A 15,298-nucleotide genomic window follows, 5' to 3' on the forward strand; every position below is an offset into this window, starting at 1 on the left:
TTAATTGGGAACGACTGGCAACGGCGGCGGAAGGCTTTTTTGCTACATATGGAAATGCACCTAACTTAACCATACGATACAACATATATTCCTGGAAACCATACTAAAAGGCCTCTTCGTCTAATGCAGCTTATGCGTCAATGTCAAGCACCTGTATCCCTTCCAAGACAGGCCCCAGCCCCCCACCCAAAGCCAGGTGCGCAGGATCCGACTTGGCATAGTAGTCGCGATGCTCGGCGGTTTCGAACACAGTGATAATCATATGGGTGAAGCCGTTCTATGAATTTCCAGCGCGTCAGCCCCATCCAGGAAAAGTCGCATGTTCGTTGCACGTACTTGCAATCCCTCGATGGAATTGTCCACCCCGGCGGTGATGGACTTGATGTATGGCTCTGGGGTGTCGGGAAGAACACACTTATCCTTGAGCGATTTCAGACCAGCAATCACCTGGTTAGTGTTAGTGATGGTGTCTCTTGTCATAATGGAGAGAAAGACAGACATGGTCGATCTTGTCCTTGTCGACGCCTTGCTTGAATCGAAGCTGCACAACGTGGATGATTCCTCCCATTGTAAACAAGTCGCAGACAGTATGAAGCTACTTCAGAGAGGTATCCGGGTAGATGCGTACTATAACAGCTGAAGGATTGGTGTCAACCGGCTCGACGCCTCCCATCAAGCTCTTATAACAGGATCCCCAACGCTCTCGAATCTTCCGGCCAGCTGCATTAGTCAATGGCGATGTCTGGTTGAACGCTATCCGACCACCTTCGGGCCGACTAAGTGTCAATAGGCATGACAACCCACAGCGGCTCCGTAGGCCTTTGGCCGACCATCTGGATTGATCAGCGGCTAATTATTCACTCACTGACTTTGTCATCCTTCCTGGTGCGATGTATGACATATCCCGAACGCAGAGCGGATACCGGGTGCGATAGAACACGTCGCATTGGCGTCATGTCACAGATATAACGTTATACTCAATCTTCAGCCGCCAGAACCTAGGTAAGGCACCCTTGGTCAATTACTGGACGTGGATGCTATGTTAATCAGCATACGCTCAGCATGCCTATTCACCTGATGGATGGTTGCTCTATAAATGTGTGCCTGATGCGCCCATCATCCTGCAATCACGGCCAAGTCCATCACACATCTTCCCTCAGTTTCACTATCCCAGCATCTTTACATCAGGCATGGCGACCAAAGGCTCCGTTTTCCTCATCGGCCCCGGCTTCATTGGGCTCCAGATCCTGGGAGAGCTCCTGGCAGACGGCTACCAGGTAACCACATTAGTTCGAAGGGAGGAGGCCAAGGCGAGCCTCGAGAAACTCGGGTGCAAGACCATCCTCGGCTCGCTTAATGATGGCGACGTCATCCGCACAGCTACTGCTGCTGCCGACATCGTGATCCATACCGCCACGGCCGACCATCTACCATCCGCTGCCTCGGTCTTGGATGGCATCGCTGAGCGCGCCAAGACCGGCAAGAGCACCATCTACATCCACACCAGCGGCTGCAGTGCACTCACAGAGGAGTCAAATGGCGACCTCGCAAGCGACACGGTATATCAAGATGACAAGCCAGAAACCATCGACAGTATCGCCGACGACGCCCCGCATCGAGCCATCGACCTTGCTATCCTGAAGTCTCGTAGCGAACTCGGCGCCAAGGCAAAGATATCGATTGTGCTCCCCCCCGTTATCTACGGGCTTGGCAAGGGAAACCGCCTCTCCATCCAGGTCCCGACTATGGCTCGGTTCGCCGTCAAGCATGGCTATGCCGGCTATGTTGGAGGCGGCAAGGCAGTCTGGGGCCAAATCCACGTCGCGGATCTGGCACGAGGATACTTAGCCATACTGCGCCATATGGAGTCCACCCCTGGCGACAAGTTCCTTGAAAACCCGTACTTCTTCATCGAGAACGGAGAGGAATGTTCGTGGGAGAGGTGCGCCGAGGAGATTGGCAAGGCGCTTCACAAGGCAGGGAAAATTCAGGATCCGACTCCTCGCCAGATCCCGAGCGACCTCTACAATGACCTCTTTGGAGACTGGACTCTGGCAGTCATTGGTCGGAACGCCAGGAATCGTGCCAACAGATTGCGCGCTCTCGGCTGGAAGCCCCAGGAGAAGTCAACCTTTGATTCCTTGCTGACGGACGAGTTGCCCATCATTCTCGCTGAAACGTCCGACTTCCAGGGCTACAGCGCCAAAGTAGCTTCCTAGGCGGGGGCTCATAGACTGATAGCAATTAAGACGCATTTTGTTGTCTACTTTTTAATAGTTGACATGTTATCCCTCTGACCTTGTGTCCTCCACCGCCTTTGTTTTGTGTATGTGACTGTGACCTCTTTTGCCTTGTCAGAGTCCAGGCCAAGGGCAAAAACTTTTTGACTTGTCGTGCAGATATAATGTGCATTCAAGCTTAGCAGTATGGTCTACAAGAGGAAAGCCACCTGGTGCTTCAGCTTCGCTAGCACTGGTGTGATTTCTTCAACCAGGCTACGTACGGGACACGGTCCAAACGCCATTGTGACGTTCTTGGAGTACAAAGTAAACCCGGGAAAACTGATCTGTTCGTTGTGAACTCCAACGCTAGGGATGTTGCCGAATGGCCGGATCAAGTCAAAAGCGAGCTCAGAATCTGCACGGTCGACAACCTCCATCACAACATCTGCATCGCGGCCAGACGACTCGTCCCTAACTTTCTGGACAGGATCATCCGAGAGGTTGATGGGCACATATGAGACGACCCTGTACGCCCATCCTTGCTTATTGGATGCGTCGATCGGAAGCCGGGTATGTGTGTGGGGAAGCTAAGTTCCCAGCTTGATGCCAGGGGCTTTCCGGAACCTCCCCGGTTTCGCTGACAAATCCCATCCAGAACAAATCACAATTGGATGCATACGAGAATGGCTCCAACGGGTGGCGATCAATACTGGGGCCGGAGCCGTTCTCAAGGCCAGTTTGGAAGGTTTCCGCGCGGGTCCCGCAAGACGTTTAAGTTCCCCTGGAAGAGCGGAGCATTCCCCGATGGCTCGGCTCAACACCAACGGGTAGACAGTGGCGATTATTGCGGGCAGCCTCGTCGTTTGAGGGGCCGGTCATGGTAACTAGGGCGATTCTATCTTCTGTGGCTGTCGCTCTGGTGGATGAAGGGCGGTCTGCTCCAGTCCAGTTGCAGAGCAGAGGCATCATGTCTCACTCCTTAAATCTGAGAAGCATCAGTATTGCTTCTTGTTGTTCTCGGGTAGAGCTACGAAAAATCGCCAGCTCTTCCGACTCGAAAGCTGAGGCCCGGTTGCCGTACGCTGAAGCCGCGAGCTTGCTCTTATCGGCCCGTTTCGACGAGGAGAACCGCGCCGCATGAGCTACTTCCGGCAGGCGGAAATGTCCTTGTGAGTGTCGGGGACTACGGTCCGGACCACGGGCGGATCCTGGAGACCCTCTCGCATCGTAGGTGGAATTGCGGATATCCGCGAAGAGCAAGAGAGCACGGCCACGAGCATGGTTGCCAACGAATAGAATCGACGGCGCTCCGAGCAATCGTTAGGGTTCTCGATTCAACTGGCTTACGCGAATTAAGCTTGTAAATCAGGCTTGCGCTCGTTTACCATGTAAAAGAGGGTATAAATGGGTCGGCTCAAGCCACTAGTATCAAGTCATAGCATGCCAGAATGAAGATTCAACACCTTCTTACCCTTCAGTCCTTTTACGCCATTGTCTCACTTGGTTCTCCAACTCCCCCTGCTTGCGAGACCATGGGCCATCTTGTCAAAGGGACCCACGAGCCGGCCTTCAGCGGCCTCCGCGACCTGCTGACCAAACATATCTTTGAGGGGGATGAAGTCGGCGCCTCAATCGTCGTCAATATAGATGGCCAGAATGTAGTCGACATCTGGGGCGGCTACTTCGACGAAAGTGGCACCCACAGCTGGGAAAGAGACACTATCGTCAACGTCTTCTCTACCACCAAGTGCATCACCAGTCTTGCTGCACTCGTTCTTATCGATAGAGGCATTATCAGCCCCTACGAGAAAGTGGCCATCTATTGGCCCGAGTTTGCTATAAATGGGAAGAAAGATATTGAGATTAGGCACATTATCTCTCATACATCTGGTATTCCAGGATGGGAGCAGCCGGTCACGCTAGCTGACGTCTGCAACTTCGACAAGGCAGTCTCCCTGCTCGCCGCCCAGGCGCCCTGGTGGACTCCTGGAACTGCATCTGGCTACCATTCCTTCACCCATGGGTTTTTGATTGGTCAAGTCATTCGCAAGGTCACAGGAAAGACCCTCAAAGATTTCATTCGAGATGAAATAGCCGGACCGCTGGGTGCTGATTTCCAGCTTGGGGCTGTTGAGTCCGACTTGTGCCACGTCTCCGACGTTATTCCCTGGATCGCAACCCCAAGCAATAATTCTGCTTCCGATTCTGACTCCATCGCTGCAAGGGTGAACACGAACCCTGAGTTCACACCCGCCATGGCTAACACCGCCTTGTGGCGAAATGCTGAACTAGGGGCCGCAAATGGCCATGGCAATGCACGGTCTATTGCAAAGATTCTCTCGGCGGTTTCTCTTGGGGGGTTTGTCGACGGGAAACGCCTCCTCAAGCCGGAGACCATTGACTTGATTTTTCAGCAGATGTCAAATGGAACAGATCTGGTGGCCAACATGCCGATTCGATTTGGAATTGGCTACGGCATAAGGGGCGAAGGAGTCGTCCCTACTTGGCTGCCTGAGGGAAGGATATGCTTTTGGGGCGGGTTGGGGGGATCGGTCGCTATTATGGACTTGGACAGGAAGATGACAATTGTGTACGCTATGAATAAGCTGTACCCTGTCGGCCTAGGGTCTAACCTGACGATTGAGTATGTGAAGGACATTTATAGGGCGGTGGGAGTCTCCGGGCTTGAGTGAAGCAAGGATGGTACGTTTTAAACCGAACTAGCTGGTCTCGTTACGGCGAACCAAGGAGAAATGTGTGGAAGAGCCCAGCATGGTAGACTTGATAGCGATATTCATTGCAAGGAGCAAGGCCTTGCCAGTAACACACACCAATTTTCTTTTAACTCCGAATGCTCAGCACCGATATAATCATTTTGGTTGGACGAATGGATTTTATTGATCTTGCCTGCCTCACACCTGGAGCTCAGTTAGCCTGAAGGTATACCAGACTATCAAGAGGTTAGGGTGCCCTAGTACACACATACCCAGAGGGGGGACTAGAAGCTCAACAGTAAAAAAAAACACCAACAATAGTATCAACAATAGTATACCAGACTATATATATAAGATCAGAAGGATCCAAGGTATATATCTTCTAGTAGAAAAATACCTTGGTTGATAGAATATCATGTAGATTGCAGGAAATTCCGCTAGTAGGGCTTTAATAGAGCCTGCAGCAGCCCGATATCTGAGGGAGGTGGAAGATAGTAATCGAACAAGGGTTGTATTGTCAGTTAAAATAGACTCAAATAAATCTCTTGAAAATTAAAATAACAAATTAACAGACCTCTATAGCTGCCTCGAGTCCTTTCGGCCTCTCTGACTACTTGGAAGAATCTCAATCGAAAGAAAAATACGATGCCCCTCCCCTCTGTCTACTCGACCTCCCCTTTTTAACCTCCGAGACATCCCTGCTAGCGACCGGCTAGCCCGAGAGTCCTTGACCGCCTGTCACAGCACATGCAGTGACTTTACCTATCTCTAAAGAGACAGCTTGCCATCAACATCCGCCTAAATAGGACCTAGCTACATATCATCGATGAGAGGGCTCAAGCCTTGAGCAGTTCCAATAATATCCTCAAAAAACAACTTCAACCTCTCAACACGAACTCGGTCACTCATGAACCGCTCAAACTCAACAGGATTCGTAGAAGTAACATCCATAATATCAGGATACCCGGCTGGAGCAGGAACATCCTTCAGCACACTCCAACTGCCTGTGCTGTTTTGGTGCTCGTGGCTCAACATGAAGTTGTGGAGCAACTTCGCTCCTTCAGGGTGAGGGGCATCTTTGAAGATAGCTGCACGCTGTGCCCAAGTGACGAAAGACCCCTGCGTGGGAATAGTGACGTTCAAGGATCCCGATGATGAGAGACCAATACCCGCAGTAAATGTTGCAGCGACAGTGCTGTTGGCGCTGTTCAACAGCGTCACTGGAGTTCCTGTTCCACGGACCCATCGAGGGTTCTGCGCAAGCAACTTTTCGAACCATTCGTAGCCGAATTCTTGCATACTGTATTTAGCACGTTAGCATCAGCTCAAAAGCTGCAAGAGGGAGGCATATGGTAAGAGTGACTTACATCAAATCAAACGCATAGAGCACCGCATCGTCATCATTTGGGTATGTTAAAACCAGCTTGTCCTTGAACTCGGGCTTGAGGAAATCCGCAAATTCTCGAGGTCCTTCGCTGAGTCTGTCGGTGTTGTAGATAAAGGTCCAGGCAAAAATCGAAACTCCATACCAGGCGGCCCTGATGTCTCGGAAGGCGGGATGGATTTTGTCAAAGTTCAAAGGTGCGTAATGAAGCAGCGCGTCCTCGTGGTCCCATCTAGGATAGTCGTGAAGCGTCTGTAGTATAATGCTGTCCACATATAGGCTCCCGGTGGACAACTGGCGGTCAATCTTGCCGTCATGGAATTTCGAGACATCTACAGTGATGTTCAGGGTCATGCCGGGGAAACGGGTTTCAAACGCCTCCTTCAAGCCATCCTGCTGGTTGGTTTCATCACCACCATGCCAGCAGGTGACTGTTCCGCCCTCTGCCAAAGCAGCTTGGTAAATCTCTTCGATTGTTCGATTTTCTCTAAGCGGTGCTCCGTCGAATTTGAGAAGCATATCGTAGGCATGCGAGCCGGCGATCAGCAGCGCCGCGGAAAAGATAGTTCGAAACATGATATCGAGCTTCAATAAAGAGTATAGGAGAGGTGAACAGATGAGAGAGCAATTGTTGTCTTAGTCCCGTAGATGTCGGATGTCAGCCTTTATACAACACTACAAAGCGGACCTGCTGAGGAATCGGTTGTCGGCACTACATCGACAATATCCATGTTCACGACCTGGAAAGGACCAAAATCAATCAAGTCGGTGATCAGTGGGATAAACCTAAACAAACTTTTGCTTGAACAAGGCCAGCCAATACGGACGTCTTTGGTGAAGACGGCCCTTTCCGAGGTTTCGTTTTCGGTTCCTTGTTTGATTGGAAATATTGGCAATATTTTCCGAAGATGGCTGATTGGTCACGATGCTTAATCGGTTAGAAATCCTGACCAAGCAAGCGCAAAGTGATGCAATGCTGTGGGTCCCTGACAAGGAAGGTAGATTAGGTAGCATACAATGAACGGTGGGATTTTTTTAAATTGATCCGTGCCGCGCGCTTCCCACAATTTTCTCCGAGGCATTGTTTGTAATGACGGCCGCTAAAGGATGGGGCAATTTTGAGCTCCCCGAGTAGTGGCATCACTGACTCCGCAAGCAACAATGGGCCTCGGGGAATAACGGCCTGAAAGCTTGACTCGAATAACGGTGTGATGACTGACTGGCGAGCTAAGGGCGCCGAGAGGTGCGTCGGAATCTGGCTCACCGATGTCGCTCGTTGCGGAGCATCTCAGGCAAAAATTGGGACGCTTCGGATCACACATCGGACACCCAGACCCACCAAACAGGGTCTGATGAGACGCATCGTTGTGAAGCTATCGTGGAGACTCTGGAATAAGTAACGGGGTGGTAGTTACGGCAACGGGTAGGATGAATTGAAGGGAGATGGGAAGCAGCCAGTTGATTGCGGTTGTTTTGTGAACAATTCCGTTGACCAATGTCGCATGATAACGAGTGTTGCACTGTGAACGAAGTAGAATTTGTATTGAACCCGCAAACAGGCGTAAAGTGCCCTCCACCGAAATACATTGATGTTCTGAACGAGATTGCAGTTGGATAAAAGAGTACCTCCGAGGGAAGCGGGAGAGCATTCAGTGACGCAGACGCCGACCACGGCGATGGCGATACCGACAGACAAGTTAAGAATAACCACCGGCGATGAGAACCCAGTAGTTACGACCAACGGTCGAGACGGCTCGGAGAATGGTTCCTACGATACCGAGGATAGAGAAGAAGAAGAAGAAACACTTTTTGCGGCCGTACTTCTTTGTTGATCCAGGGGGCTACCTGTTATATAAGACGTCAACAGGGTGAATTCGAGTACTGGACTCTTCTTGACTGAGAATGTTTCCAAGCGCGATATTAGCTTGACCAAGACCAGCCCCAGCAGACTGCTCCGATGCAGAGAGCGAGCTGGTAACAACACCATCCCCGGATGTGGCTACTAACGAACCGAATCGACCACTGAATTAGGGCGCACCCTGCGGATGGGTTCATGTGTTACTGATATGCTACCTGTTTGGCCTGCAGAACACCACGCTTACTTCCCTACATCTCTACTGTAATAGTTATTCCGCCGCCCGATATTTCCGTCCTTTCCCATATTGGCAGATCATCGGGGAAGCTCCCGATAGCCTTGCATGGGATCATCCGATACTCCCCGGTAGGCAGTGGGTCCGATACAGAGTGGTCCTGTCCGCCAATGTTCACCTTGCAAGCTCTGACTTCGTACTGGAGTGGATGATGTTTGTCCTACGAGCTCGGCTGTAATTTCCGCAGTAAGGGCTCGTCTCCCTGGCTCTTTGCGAGGCGGAAATGAGTGAACCGTCAATTGCATAACTGTGCCTGTCCTCTGATGGTCATTGCATTTGTTCCCATTCCGGAAGGCCTTTTTGCACCTTGGTGAGACGCAGACAATTTGACTGGTTGTTGAGAAGAATTGTCTACAAGCTGGTGGGATGAGGAGCGATCAAAATGAATCTCTGAGAAGGGTCGGTGTCAGGTTTCGGTACGGGTACCGGTGAGGAGGAGCTGCGTGGCGAGTTTGAGGTTGAAAAGATGAGGTTCTGGGTTGGTCTGTAGTAGGATGTGGATGTTTTCTGTATGGGATGGTGCCATCAAGATCGATGCTGCGTAGAAAGGCCTTCAACAGGTTGGCTTGGCATTTCGGTACTTCACGACTTCATTTGTGAGTATTGCATGCATGGGAAGACTATCAGGTTCACACATGGGTCGGTAATTACCCATGGTGTAACTGGAAATATAGTAGCTAGGCACCTGCTCCCTGGCAATAATATCACTATAATGAAGACTTTGAGACTTCATTCGGCTCGCTCATCGTGTATAATTGTCTATACCAAAGACCCGCCAGTTCCTATCAAACCCACTTCAGCACAGCTTTGATAACCTTGCCATCCTTCATATCTTTAAATGCCTGGGCGTAGTCGTCGATGTTATAGTAAGTCACTATTTTCTCCAACGGGTAGAGACCCTTTTGATGTTGCTCAATCAGAAAGGGAATCATCTGTTCTTGTCAGTTAAGGTGCTTATTGATTTGACCTGGCCTAAGCAAGTGAGGCAAGTGACAGGCAAAAGACTCACTTCTTTTGCAACGCTATCACCCTGATGAGAACCCCTATACTCACGGCCATGGCTCAAGTGAGAAAACAACTCCACACCAACTCGCTTTCCTGGCGCCGACGCGCCAACGCTAACAGCCCTGCCGCGTGTTGCGAGCGAGTCAATCAGCTTGCTGATGACCAAAGTCACCCCTGAGCAGTCCAGGGCAGATTGAACTCCATTAGATGGCTGGCAAATTTCCCGCACACGCTCGGCAAGATGTTCGTCAGAGCCGAGTAGAGTATGAGTAGCTCCAAGGGCCTCAGCCAACTCCAGACGCTCGGTGTTAATGTCGATGGCGATAATGATGGCTGCTTGCCGGAACTTGGCAGCCATAATTGCGCTCAGCCCGACAGACCCGACTCCCGAAATGGCAACGGAGCTGCCTGGTTGGACATTGAGGACATTGATGATGGACCCAGCCCCAGTCTGGAAACCGCAGCCAAGGGGTGCATAGAGTTCAAGGGGAGTTTCCTGCGGCACAGTGACCAAAGACGACTGGCTTACGACGGCAAGGCGACAGAATGAACTCTGGCCAAAGAAGTTGGAGAAGATCTCAATGCCGTCTTCAAGGGACAAGGGGCGGCTGCCATCAAGCCTTCGGCCGCCAAAGTTGAGCTGGAACATTTTATCACAGTAAGCAGGAGTGTTGGACCTGCATGCGCTGCACGCTTGGCAAAAGTTATAGCTCAGTAGCACCTTGTCGCCTACTTTAACATGGTCTACTCTGTCCCCAATTTGGCGGACCACGCCGGCGCCTATTATGTGTGATCGAGGTTTACATCAGGGAAAGTTGGCGGGAGAGAGAGAATGAAAATGAGAAAGTAAGAAGGGTGAAAAGAGACGCCATCTGAAGCCAAATCAAAAAGAAAAATTACAAGGAAAAAAGGTTAAGAGAAAGAAAGAATACCTTCATGACCTAAGACATTGGGAAATTCTGCTGGCAATTTGCCAGCCATGCATGCGAGGTCTGTATTGCAAATGCCGGCAGCATGCATTTGTACCAGTACCTCCGTCGGTTTGATAGGGCTGAGGATAACAGTTGTCAATTTCGGGAGCGTGCCAACAGAGGAAACCACCAAAGCGTCTGTAGTGTGTGCCATTGTGAAGGGAGGCGTGTTTCCGTGTTTGCGGTTACAGAAGCTCTCTCGGGAGGTGATCAGGTTGCCAGTTCTCTGTCGAAGCGAAGCAATAAGTAAAGCTAGTGCTCAACAGCTTTACAAATGCAGGATGGTTATCGGTTTGTGATGGATCCGTTACGGTCAAAGTGATCAATGGAATAGTGTTCAAATTGATGATGATGATCGTGATGATCCTTTCTTCCAGACTTCCGGACCGGTCGGAAGAGGGGTTATCTGGACCCCCCTTCTGACTAGGGTCCGGACATGAATCTATTGAAGGATTCGTAATACAGGGTCTCTATCCAGCAGTTTGCTTTAGGCTGGCAGCGAGGGTTTGATGCGGTTAGGCTGGTGTGTACATGAAGGAGCGGACTTCACTCCGCCCCGGAGGCCGAACCTCAGAGGGCCTTCCCCGCGTAGTTCGCTTCGGTTTGGCGGGGATTTAGGGCCGTGTGGGTGGGCGCGGAGTGTCGGTAGTCCAATGTCTGGGGAAAAGTCTCATGTCAGATGATCGGGAAGGGACCGATGACCAGGGTAATACCGGTAATGGTTCAAGTGGGGACGCAAATGCGAAAATAGACGGTTTCCCAACGGGTCGGATATCGTTGTAAAGTTCTGGACCCAGGTCTTCGAGTCTTGTCAAGTTTACATGGGGTCCAACCTGCCGACTCCACCGATAGCGTCGCCGCATTCGCCTCTGGGTAAGCCCGACAGTTCCGTAGCTAACGGCGAATGGCAAATGTTCCGATAACACACCGATCGGTAAGTCTTGCGGGTGTGATGGATTCGGTTGTGCCGTCTAGTATCCGGTGCGGATATCAGGTACGGGGGACTGGCCCTGACATACAGGCCTCGAAGAGGACGAGGGCATCAATCGTCGATCCAATATGACCTTCGAAAGTGGGACTTAGAGGGTTCCATAGGCCACCCGTCGTCAAAAAGCCGCTTCGAGGGCCCGAAATTAGGCCGTTCATGCCGCTTATCGCCCCCGACGTCTTCTGGCCAAGTGTTGGACCCGATCGCACGCCTAGGAGATTCATGGACAAGCTCAGCGGAATGCCTCTCTCGACGCTGTTGTGGATGATGTGGCCATAGAGCCCATGAGGAGAAATCTGCTCAACTTCGACCCCGGAGGCAGCTATTTTATGCATTTCTTCAAGGCCGCCCAGAGACTCCAAGCAGCCTTTGTCTCGACTCAACATGGTGTAGAATTTATCAGACATACCAACGTACTTATCAGCTCGGGGATCGAGACCGCTGATCCAGGAAATCGATGTTGAATCTGTTCAATACTAGCGTAGGAGCTGATGTAACTTCACCAATGGGGTTCGAGCCAACAACATGACCGTAAATGGTATTGGCTGTGGCATCGACCACAATCGAGCCAGAGTTGCCACTTTTCAATAATGCGAAGGGAAGATGGATTGAATTCGTTCAGGTTACTCCCGCAGAGATGACGTTCGGATACTAGGGCGGCCGTCTATCGGCTCCGCACGATGTTGCAAAACGATCTCCACCAGTGAATGTTGTAGTTGTCTGGTTTGAGAGGCATACATCAGAGAGGAATGTCCTAACTGCAGCTATTGTGGGCCGATTTTGTCCGTGCTATTTGGATTATTATCCCTCATTTTTGGTTTATTTCAATTTATTTTGGCCCGGATAGCCTATAGGCACCCTCCAGCTACAACTCCATGAATCATCAGAGCAGTTGAAGTTTTGAGTTTCGGTCTAGAAATCGTGAATGATGCAGTTAAGTCTGCTCTCCTAGAATAGCAACTAAAATGAAGTGAGATTTAAAGTGTGACGTGATTTTCGTCCATCAGGCTAGCCTGACAGTTATTAAATTCCACTGGGCTCAGCATCATAGTACGAGTTTCGAAAACATAATAAGCTGCAGCTTCTAGTTGTCAGAGCGCAAATCCAAGATTTTAGCCGACTGCTCCAAGAAAGCCTGGAGCATGAGTAAACACGTATATGCTAACCCTTGCCTCAACTAACACGAGCCAGTCGGTTCCCAACTTAATCAATTTAAAATGCCCACTCCAAATTCAATGGCCCAGATCCGTAATGTTTAACAACAAGAGGAAGTCTGACTTGAGAAGACTGTAGTAAGACTTGATGGAAGAAACGAGTACGTTGGTTATGTGTTGATAGATGGGGATTTTCTAGACCAAAATCCGTCACATTTAGCTGTCATCTTGAGACGAGTTTGACCTATTTCCTGTTTCCCTCGATACCCTGCTTTCCTTACGATATTGTCATGTCTCACGACACCCCGGTCCCAGACACCGAGGCTGACTCGTCGTAATATTAATCCGGTCCGGACCCGCTCATCAAACGAGCCCCTTAACCAAACAATTCACGATCTTGTCTGGTGAATGGACACGCTGCCTAAAACCACAAGTTGCACCACACTAGAATTCAATCACGACTCATCTCCCTCGAACAATATTCTCTTTGCTCGCTCTGCGACCTACCACTGAAACGAGTACTTATTATGTACCTTCCACCAGAAATCAGGTCTGAGATTGCCTCTCGATTTTTGTTGTTGGAACTTGACCCTTGGTTTTACTCGGATTTTGGGTCCGCATATAACGAATTCATGAGACGACCAGCAAAGGAAAATCCGTTCAACAGATTTTCTCTCTTCCGCCCTAACCTTCAGGTTTGGGTTTTGCTTAAGTTGCGGCTCGTCTCGCGCGACTGGTACCAGACAGCCACAATCTTGCTGCAGGAACATTTTTGGTGGCCTCTCAAGTTTGATTTCAAGTCGTCTTTGGAAAGAGCAGTATCTTGCTGTCTTCCGAGTGGGGAGAGCTCGTCCACCGCTACCCCTTGGGCATTGCCGAAGCAGTTTGTTACAAAACTAAACATAACTGAAATGGGGGATGTTTTGACATTCCGGCGATGCTACTTCTATGACAATGACCTGGTTCAGCGAGTGGGTGATGATGCACCGTACGCTGAATGTCATACGTTCAAAGATGAGCCGCTAAGACGTCAGGACAGAACTCAAATGGAGCTCCATTACGACAAATCTAGTGAGCATGAGCTTTTGCGTAATCTGTTCAACGCCCTTGAAACGATCGAAGCATTCAGTATCTCTTTCCCGAGAGCTGAATTTGACAAGGGGTACGACTATGACGAGGCCATGTGTTACGATATGCAAGCAATTCACGAAATGGCCGTAACCTTCCAACATGGACTGAACTCGCCGGCCTTTCAGCATCTTGTTGACCTGCGCCTCGATCTTCCATGTACGAAAGATGTTGAACTCATGACAAAGGGCATGTCAAAGGATGCGCGTGATCGACTGAAGCACCTACGCATATGGATCATGGACGAGACTGGCCGAGATGGAAATGACGGGGCTGAAAACACGGGCGACACGGAAGAAGAAGGTGTTGCTGATGGAAACTCGGCATGGGATGGAATACCCCCGAGTAATTTGCAGGCGGAATTTCCGAATAAAAGACACCAGAGCGCTGTTTGGGACTTTGTGGGATCTTGCCCAAACCTTGAGTCTCTTTCCATATCAGGGACGCATTTCCTCGACTTAGACCAGCTCAACTGGATCAAGTCATCTGGCTCTAGAGGTCTTCGCCTTCTGTCACTCCATCGAATCTGGACAAGCATTTCCTCGATCATAGAGCTGCTACGGGCTCACCCAAAATTCGATGGCCCCCCACAGTTGCGAGGTATCACCTTATGCAAGGTCAAGGTCCATGCCAATGGTGGAAACTGGTCCAGCTTGTTTGCCTACTTGAAAGAGAGCTGTTCCGACCTCAACTTCAGCAGGATGGATCAGCTCACCTATTTTGAAAACCATGAGAACTTTAGCTTTAACAACAGGATTTGGGAGAACTATAACGCCATCTGGACTGAAAACGAGGAAGATTGGGATGAGTTGCGAAGTTTAACGCGACATCTCATCCGAAGGGCGGGCGGGAAAGAATATTATCCCGAAGAGCTTTCGGAAATGATACTCGAGGATGACGAGGAAGATTAAATGATATGAGACAGCCTTTGCGTGCCTCAATTGGGCCCAACATATGTGAAAAGGTGTGGGATGACTAGCCCTCTCAGCCGCTCTTAGAGGAGAGGGTGTGCACTCCCTGTGGATTCTAGCAGCTAACTCAGCTAATATGTTCTGATTTGAGCGTTCCTAGTTCCGTGCAGTGAATGCGCACCGCAGGGGTCTAACTCGCACAGGCTGATGCGGATCCAAAGGTCACGCTCCGTTAAGCAGCAGGCTGCAAGCCACTCTTCTTCCTCTCCTATCACAATATGCGGTGAAACGGTGAGACAGGCGGTAAAGGACTTTTGGGCTAGCTGGTCGCTATCCGGGTGGTGACAGGGATAAGTAGGCGAGGAAGCCACAAACAGAGAGAGGAGAGGAATCGTGGCATCTTCCAGAGAGACCTTTTCTTTCAATCACAGAGACAGCAGTCTCGACTGTTTTATTCTTGCCAAAGTTAATAAAGACGTTTGCAGCCATTTTGAGAGACTTTTATGAGACATGTTACGAGAGCCTTCACGATCCTTGTCCGACCTCAGTCTTCTACATGGACAGTTGGCCGGCTGCCGCAGGCATCCTCGAAGCCTTACCACTATCTTTTCATGTGGCCGATCCGATAAAGCATCTAATTAGATGGTTCTCTATTAAATTCCCAAGTCGCA

At 50.3% G+C, this 15,298-nt stretch overlaps 7 protein-coding genes across 7 annotated transcripts; 3 read left to right on the forward strand and 4 right to left on the reverse strand.

The window, feature by feature from the left end:
- Nucleotides 1-55: 55 nt before the first annotated feature.
- BGZ61DRAFT_59889 (uncharacterized protein) lies at nucleotides 56-631 on the reverse strand. Its single transcript, XM_046256894.1, has 3 exons — nucleotides 500-631; nucleotides 337-447; nucleotides 56-277 (listed from the first exon to the last, which is right to left on the reverse strand). Exons 1-3 carry the CDS (start codon nucleotides 566-568, stop codon nucleotides 131-133), a joined length of 327 nt encoding a protein of 108 aa, XP_046102002.1. The 5' UTR covers nucleotides 569-631; the 3' UTR covers nucleotides 56-130.
- A 453-nt stretch (nucleotides 632-1,084) lies between these two features.
- On the forward strand, nucleotides 1,085-2,250 carry BGZ61DRAFT_455614 (uncharacterized protein). The gene has a single exon (XM_046246406.1). It carries the CDS (start codon nucleotides 1,191-1,193, stop codon nucleotides 2,217-2,219), a length of 1,029 nt encoding a protein of 342 aa, XP_046102003.1. The 5' UTR covers nucleotides 1,085-1,190; the 3' UTR covers nucleotides 2,220-2,250.
- A 1,504-nt stretch (nucleotides 2,251-3,754) lies between these two features.
- On the forward strand, nucleotides 3,755-5,049 carry BGZ61DRAFT_424319 (beta-lactamase/transpeptidase-like protein; the record flags this gene model as incomplete). The annotated part of the gene is made up of 1 exon (XM_046243601.1): nucleotides 3,755-5,049. One exon carries the CDS (start codon nucleotides 3,755-3,757, stop codon nucleotides 4,913-4,915), a length of 1,161 nt encoding a protein of 386 aa, XP_046102004.1. The 3' UTR covers nucleotides 4,916-5,049.
- Nucleotides 5,050-5,749: 700 nt separating this feature from the next.
- On the reverse strand, nucleotides 5,750-6,896 carry BGZ61DRAFT_480360 (ABC transporter; the record flags this gene model as incomplete). The annotated part of the gene is made up of 2 exons (XM_046249181.1): nucleotides 5,750-6,236; nucleotides 6,304-6,896. 2 exons carry the CDS (start codon nucleotides 6,894-6,896, stop codon nucleotides 5,750-5,752), a joined length of 1,080 nt encoding a protein of 359 aa, XP_046102005.1.
- A 2,359-nt stretch (nucleotides 6,897-9,255) lies between these two features.
- BGZ61DRAFT_357185 (chaperonin 10-like protein) lies at nucleotides 9,256-10,600 on the reverse strand (the record flags this gene model as incomplete). The annotated part of the gene is made up of 3 exons (XM_046240854.1): nucleotides 9,256-9,402; nucleotides 9,480-10,255; nucleotides 10,408-10,600. 3 exons carry the CDS (start codon nucleotides 10,598-10,600, stop codon nucleotides 9,256-9,258), a joined length of 1,116 nt encoding a protein of 371 aa, XP_046102006.1.
- A 663-nt stretch (nucleotides 10,601-11,263) lies between these two features.
- On the reverse strand, nucleotides 11,264-11,820 carry BGZ61DRAFT_480362 (uncharacterized protein; the record flags this gene model as incomplete). The annotated part of the gene is made up of 2 exons (XM_046249182.1): nucleotides 11,264-11,340; nucleotides 11,466-11,820. The coding sequence occupies 2 exons, from the start codon at nucleotides 11,818-11,820 to the stop codon at nucleotides 11,264-11,266; spliced, it is 432 nt and encodes a 143-aa protein (XP_046102007.1).
- A 1,183-nt stretch (nucleotides 11,821-13,003) lies between these two features.
- Nucleotides 13,004-15,113, forward strand: BGZ61DRAFT_455619 (uncharacterized protein). Its single transcript, XM_046246407.1, has one exon. The coding sequence runs from the start codon at nucleotides 13,116-13,118 to the stop codon at nucleotides 14,625-14,627; it is 1,512 nt and encodes a 503-aa protein (XP_046102008.1). The 5' UTR covers nucleotides 13,004-13,115; the 3' UTR covers nucleotides 14,628-15,113.
- The last annotated feature ends 185 nt before the right edge of the window (nucleotides 15,114-15,298 follow it).

The sequence above is a fragment of the Ilyonectria robusta genome (assembly GCF_021365365.1).
Source record: "Ilyonectria robusta strain PMI_751 chromosome Unknown BGZ61scaffold_15, whole genome shotgun sequence".
Classification (NCBI taxonomy): Eukaryota; Fungi; Ascomycota; class Sordariomycetes; order Hypocreales; family Nectriaceae; genus Ilyonectria; species Ilyonectria robusta.

Excerpts from the sequence above, each read along its gene's own strand:
- BGZ61DRAFT_59889 (XM_046256894.1), bottom strand. The coding sequence starts at position 568 with ATGGGAGGAATCATCCACGTTGTGCAGCTTCGATTCAAGCAAGGCGTC. Across the intron at positions 448-499 it reads ACAAGGACAAGATCGACCAT|GTGATTGCTGGTCTGAAATC; the intron begins GTCTGTCTTTCT and ends AACACTAACCAG. Across the intron at positions 278-336 it reads ATTCCATCGAGGGATTGCAA|AACGGCTTCACCCATATGAT; the intron begins GTACGTGCAACG and ends GGAAATTCATAG.
- BGZ61DRAFT_455614 (XM_046246406.1), top strand. The coding sequence starts at position 1,191 with ATGGCGACCAAAGGCTCCGTTTTCCTCATCGGCCCCGGCTTCATTGGG.
- BGZ61DRAFT_455619 (XM_046246407.1), top strand. The coding sequence starts at position 13,116 with ATGTACCTTCCACCAGAAATCAGGTCTGAGATTGCCTCTCGATTTTTG.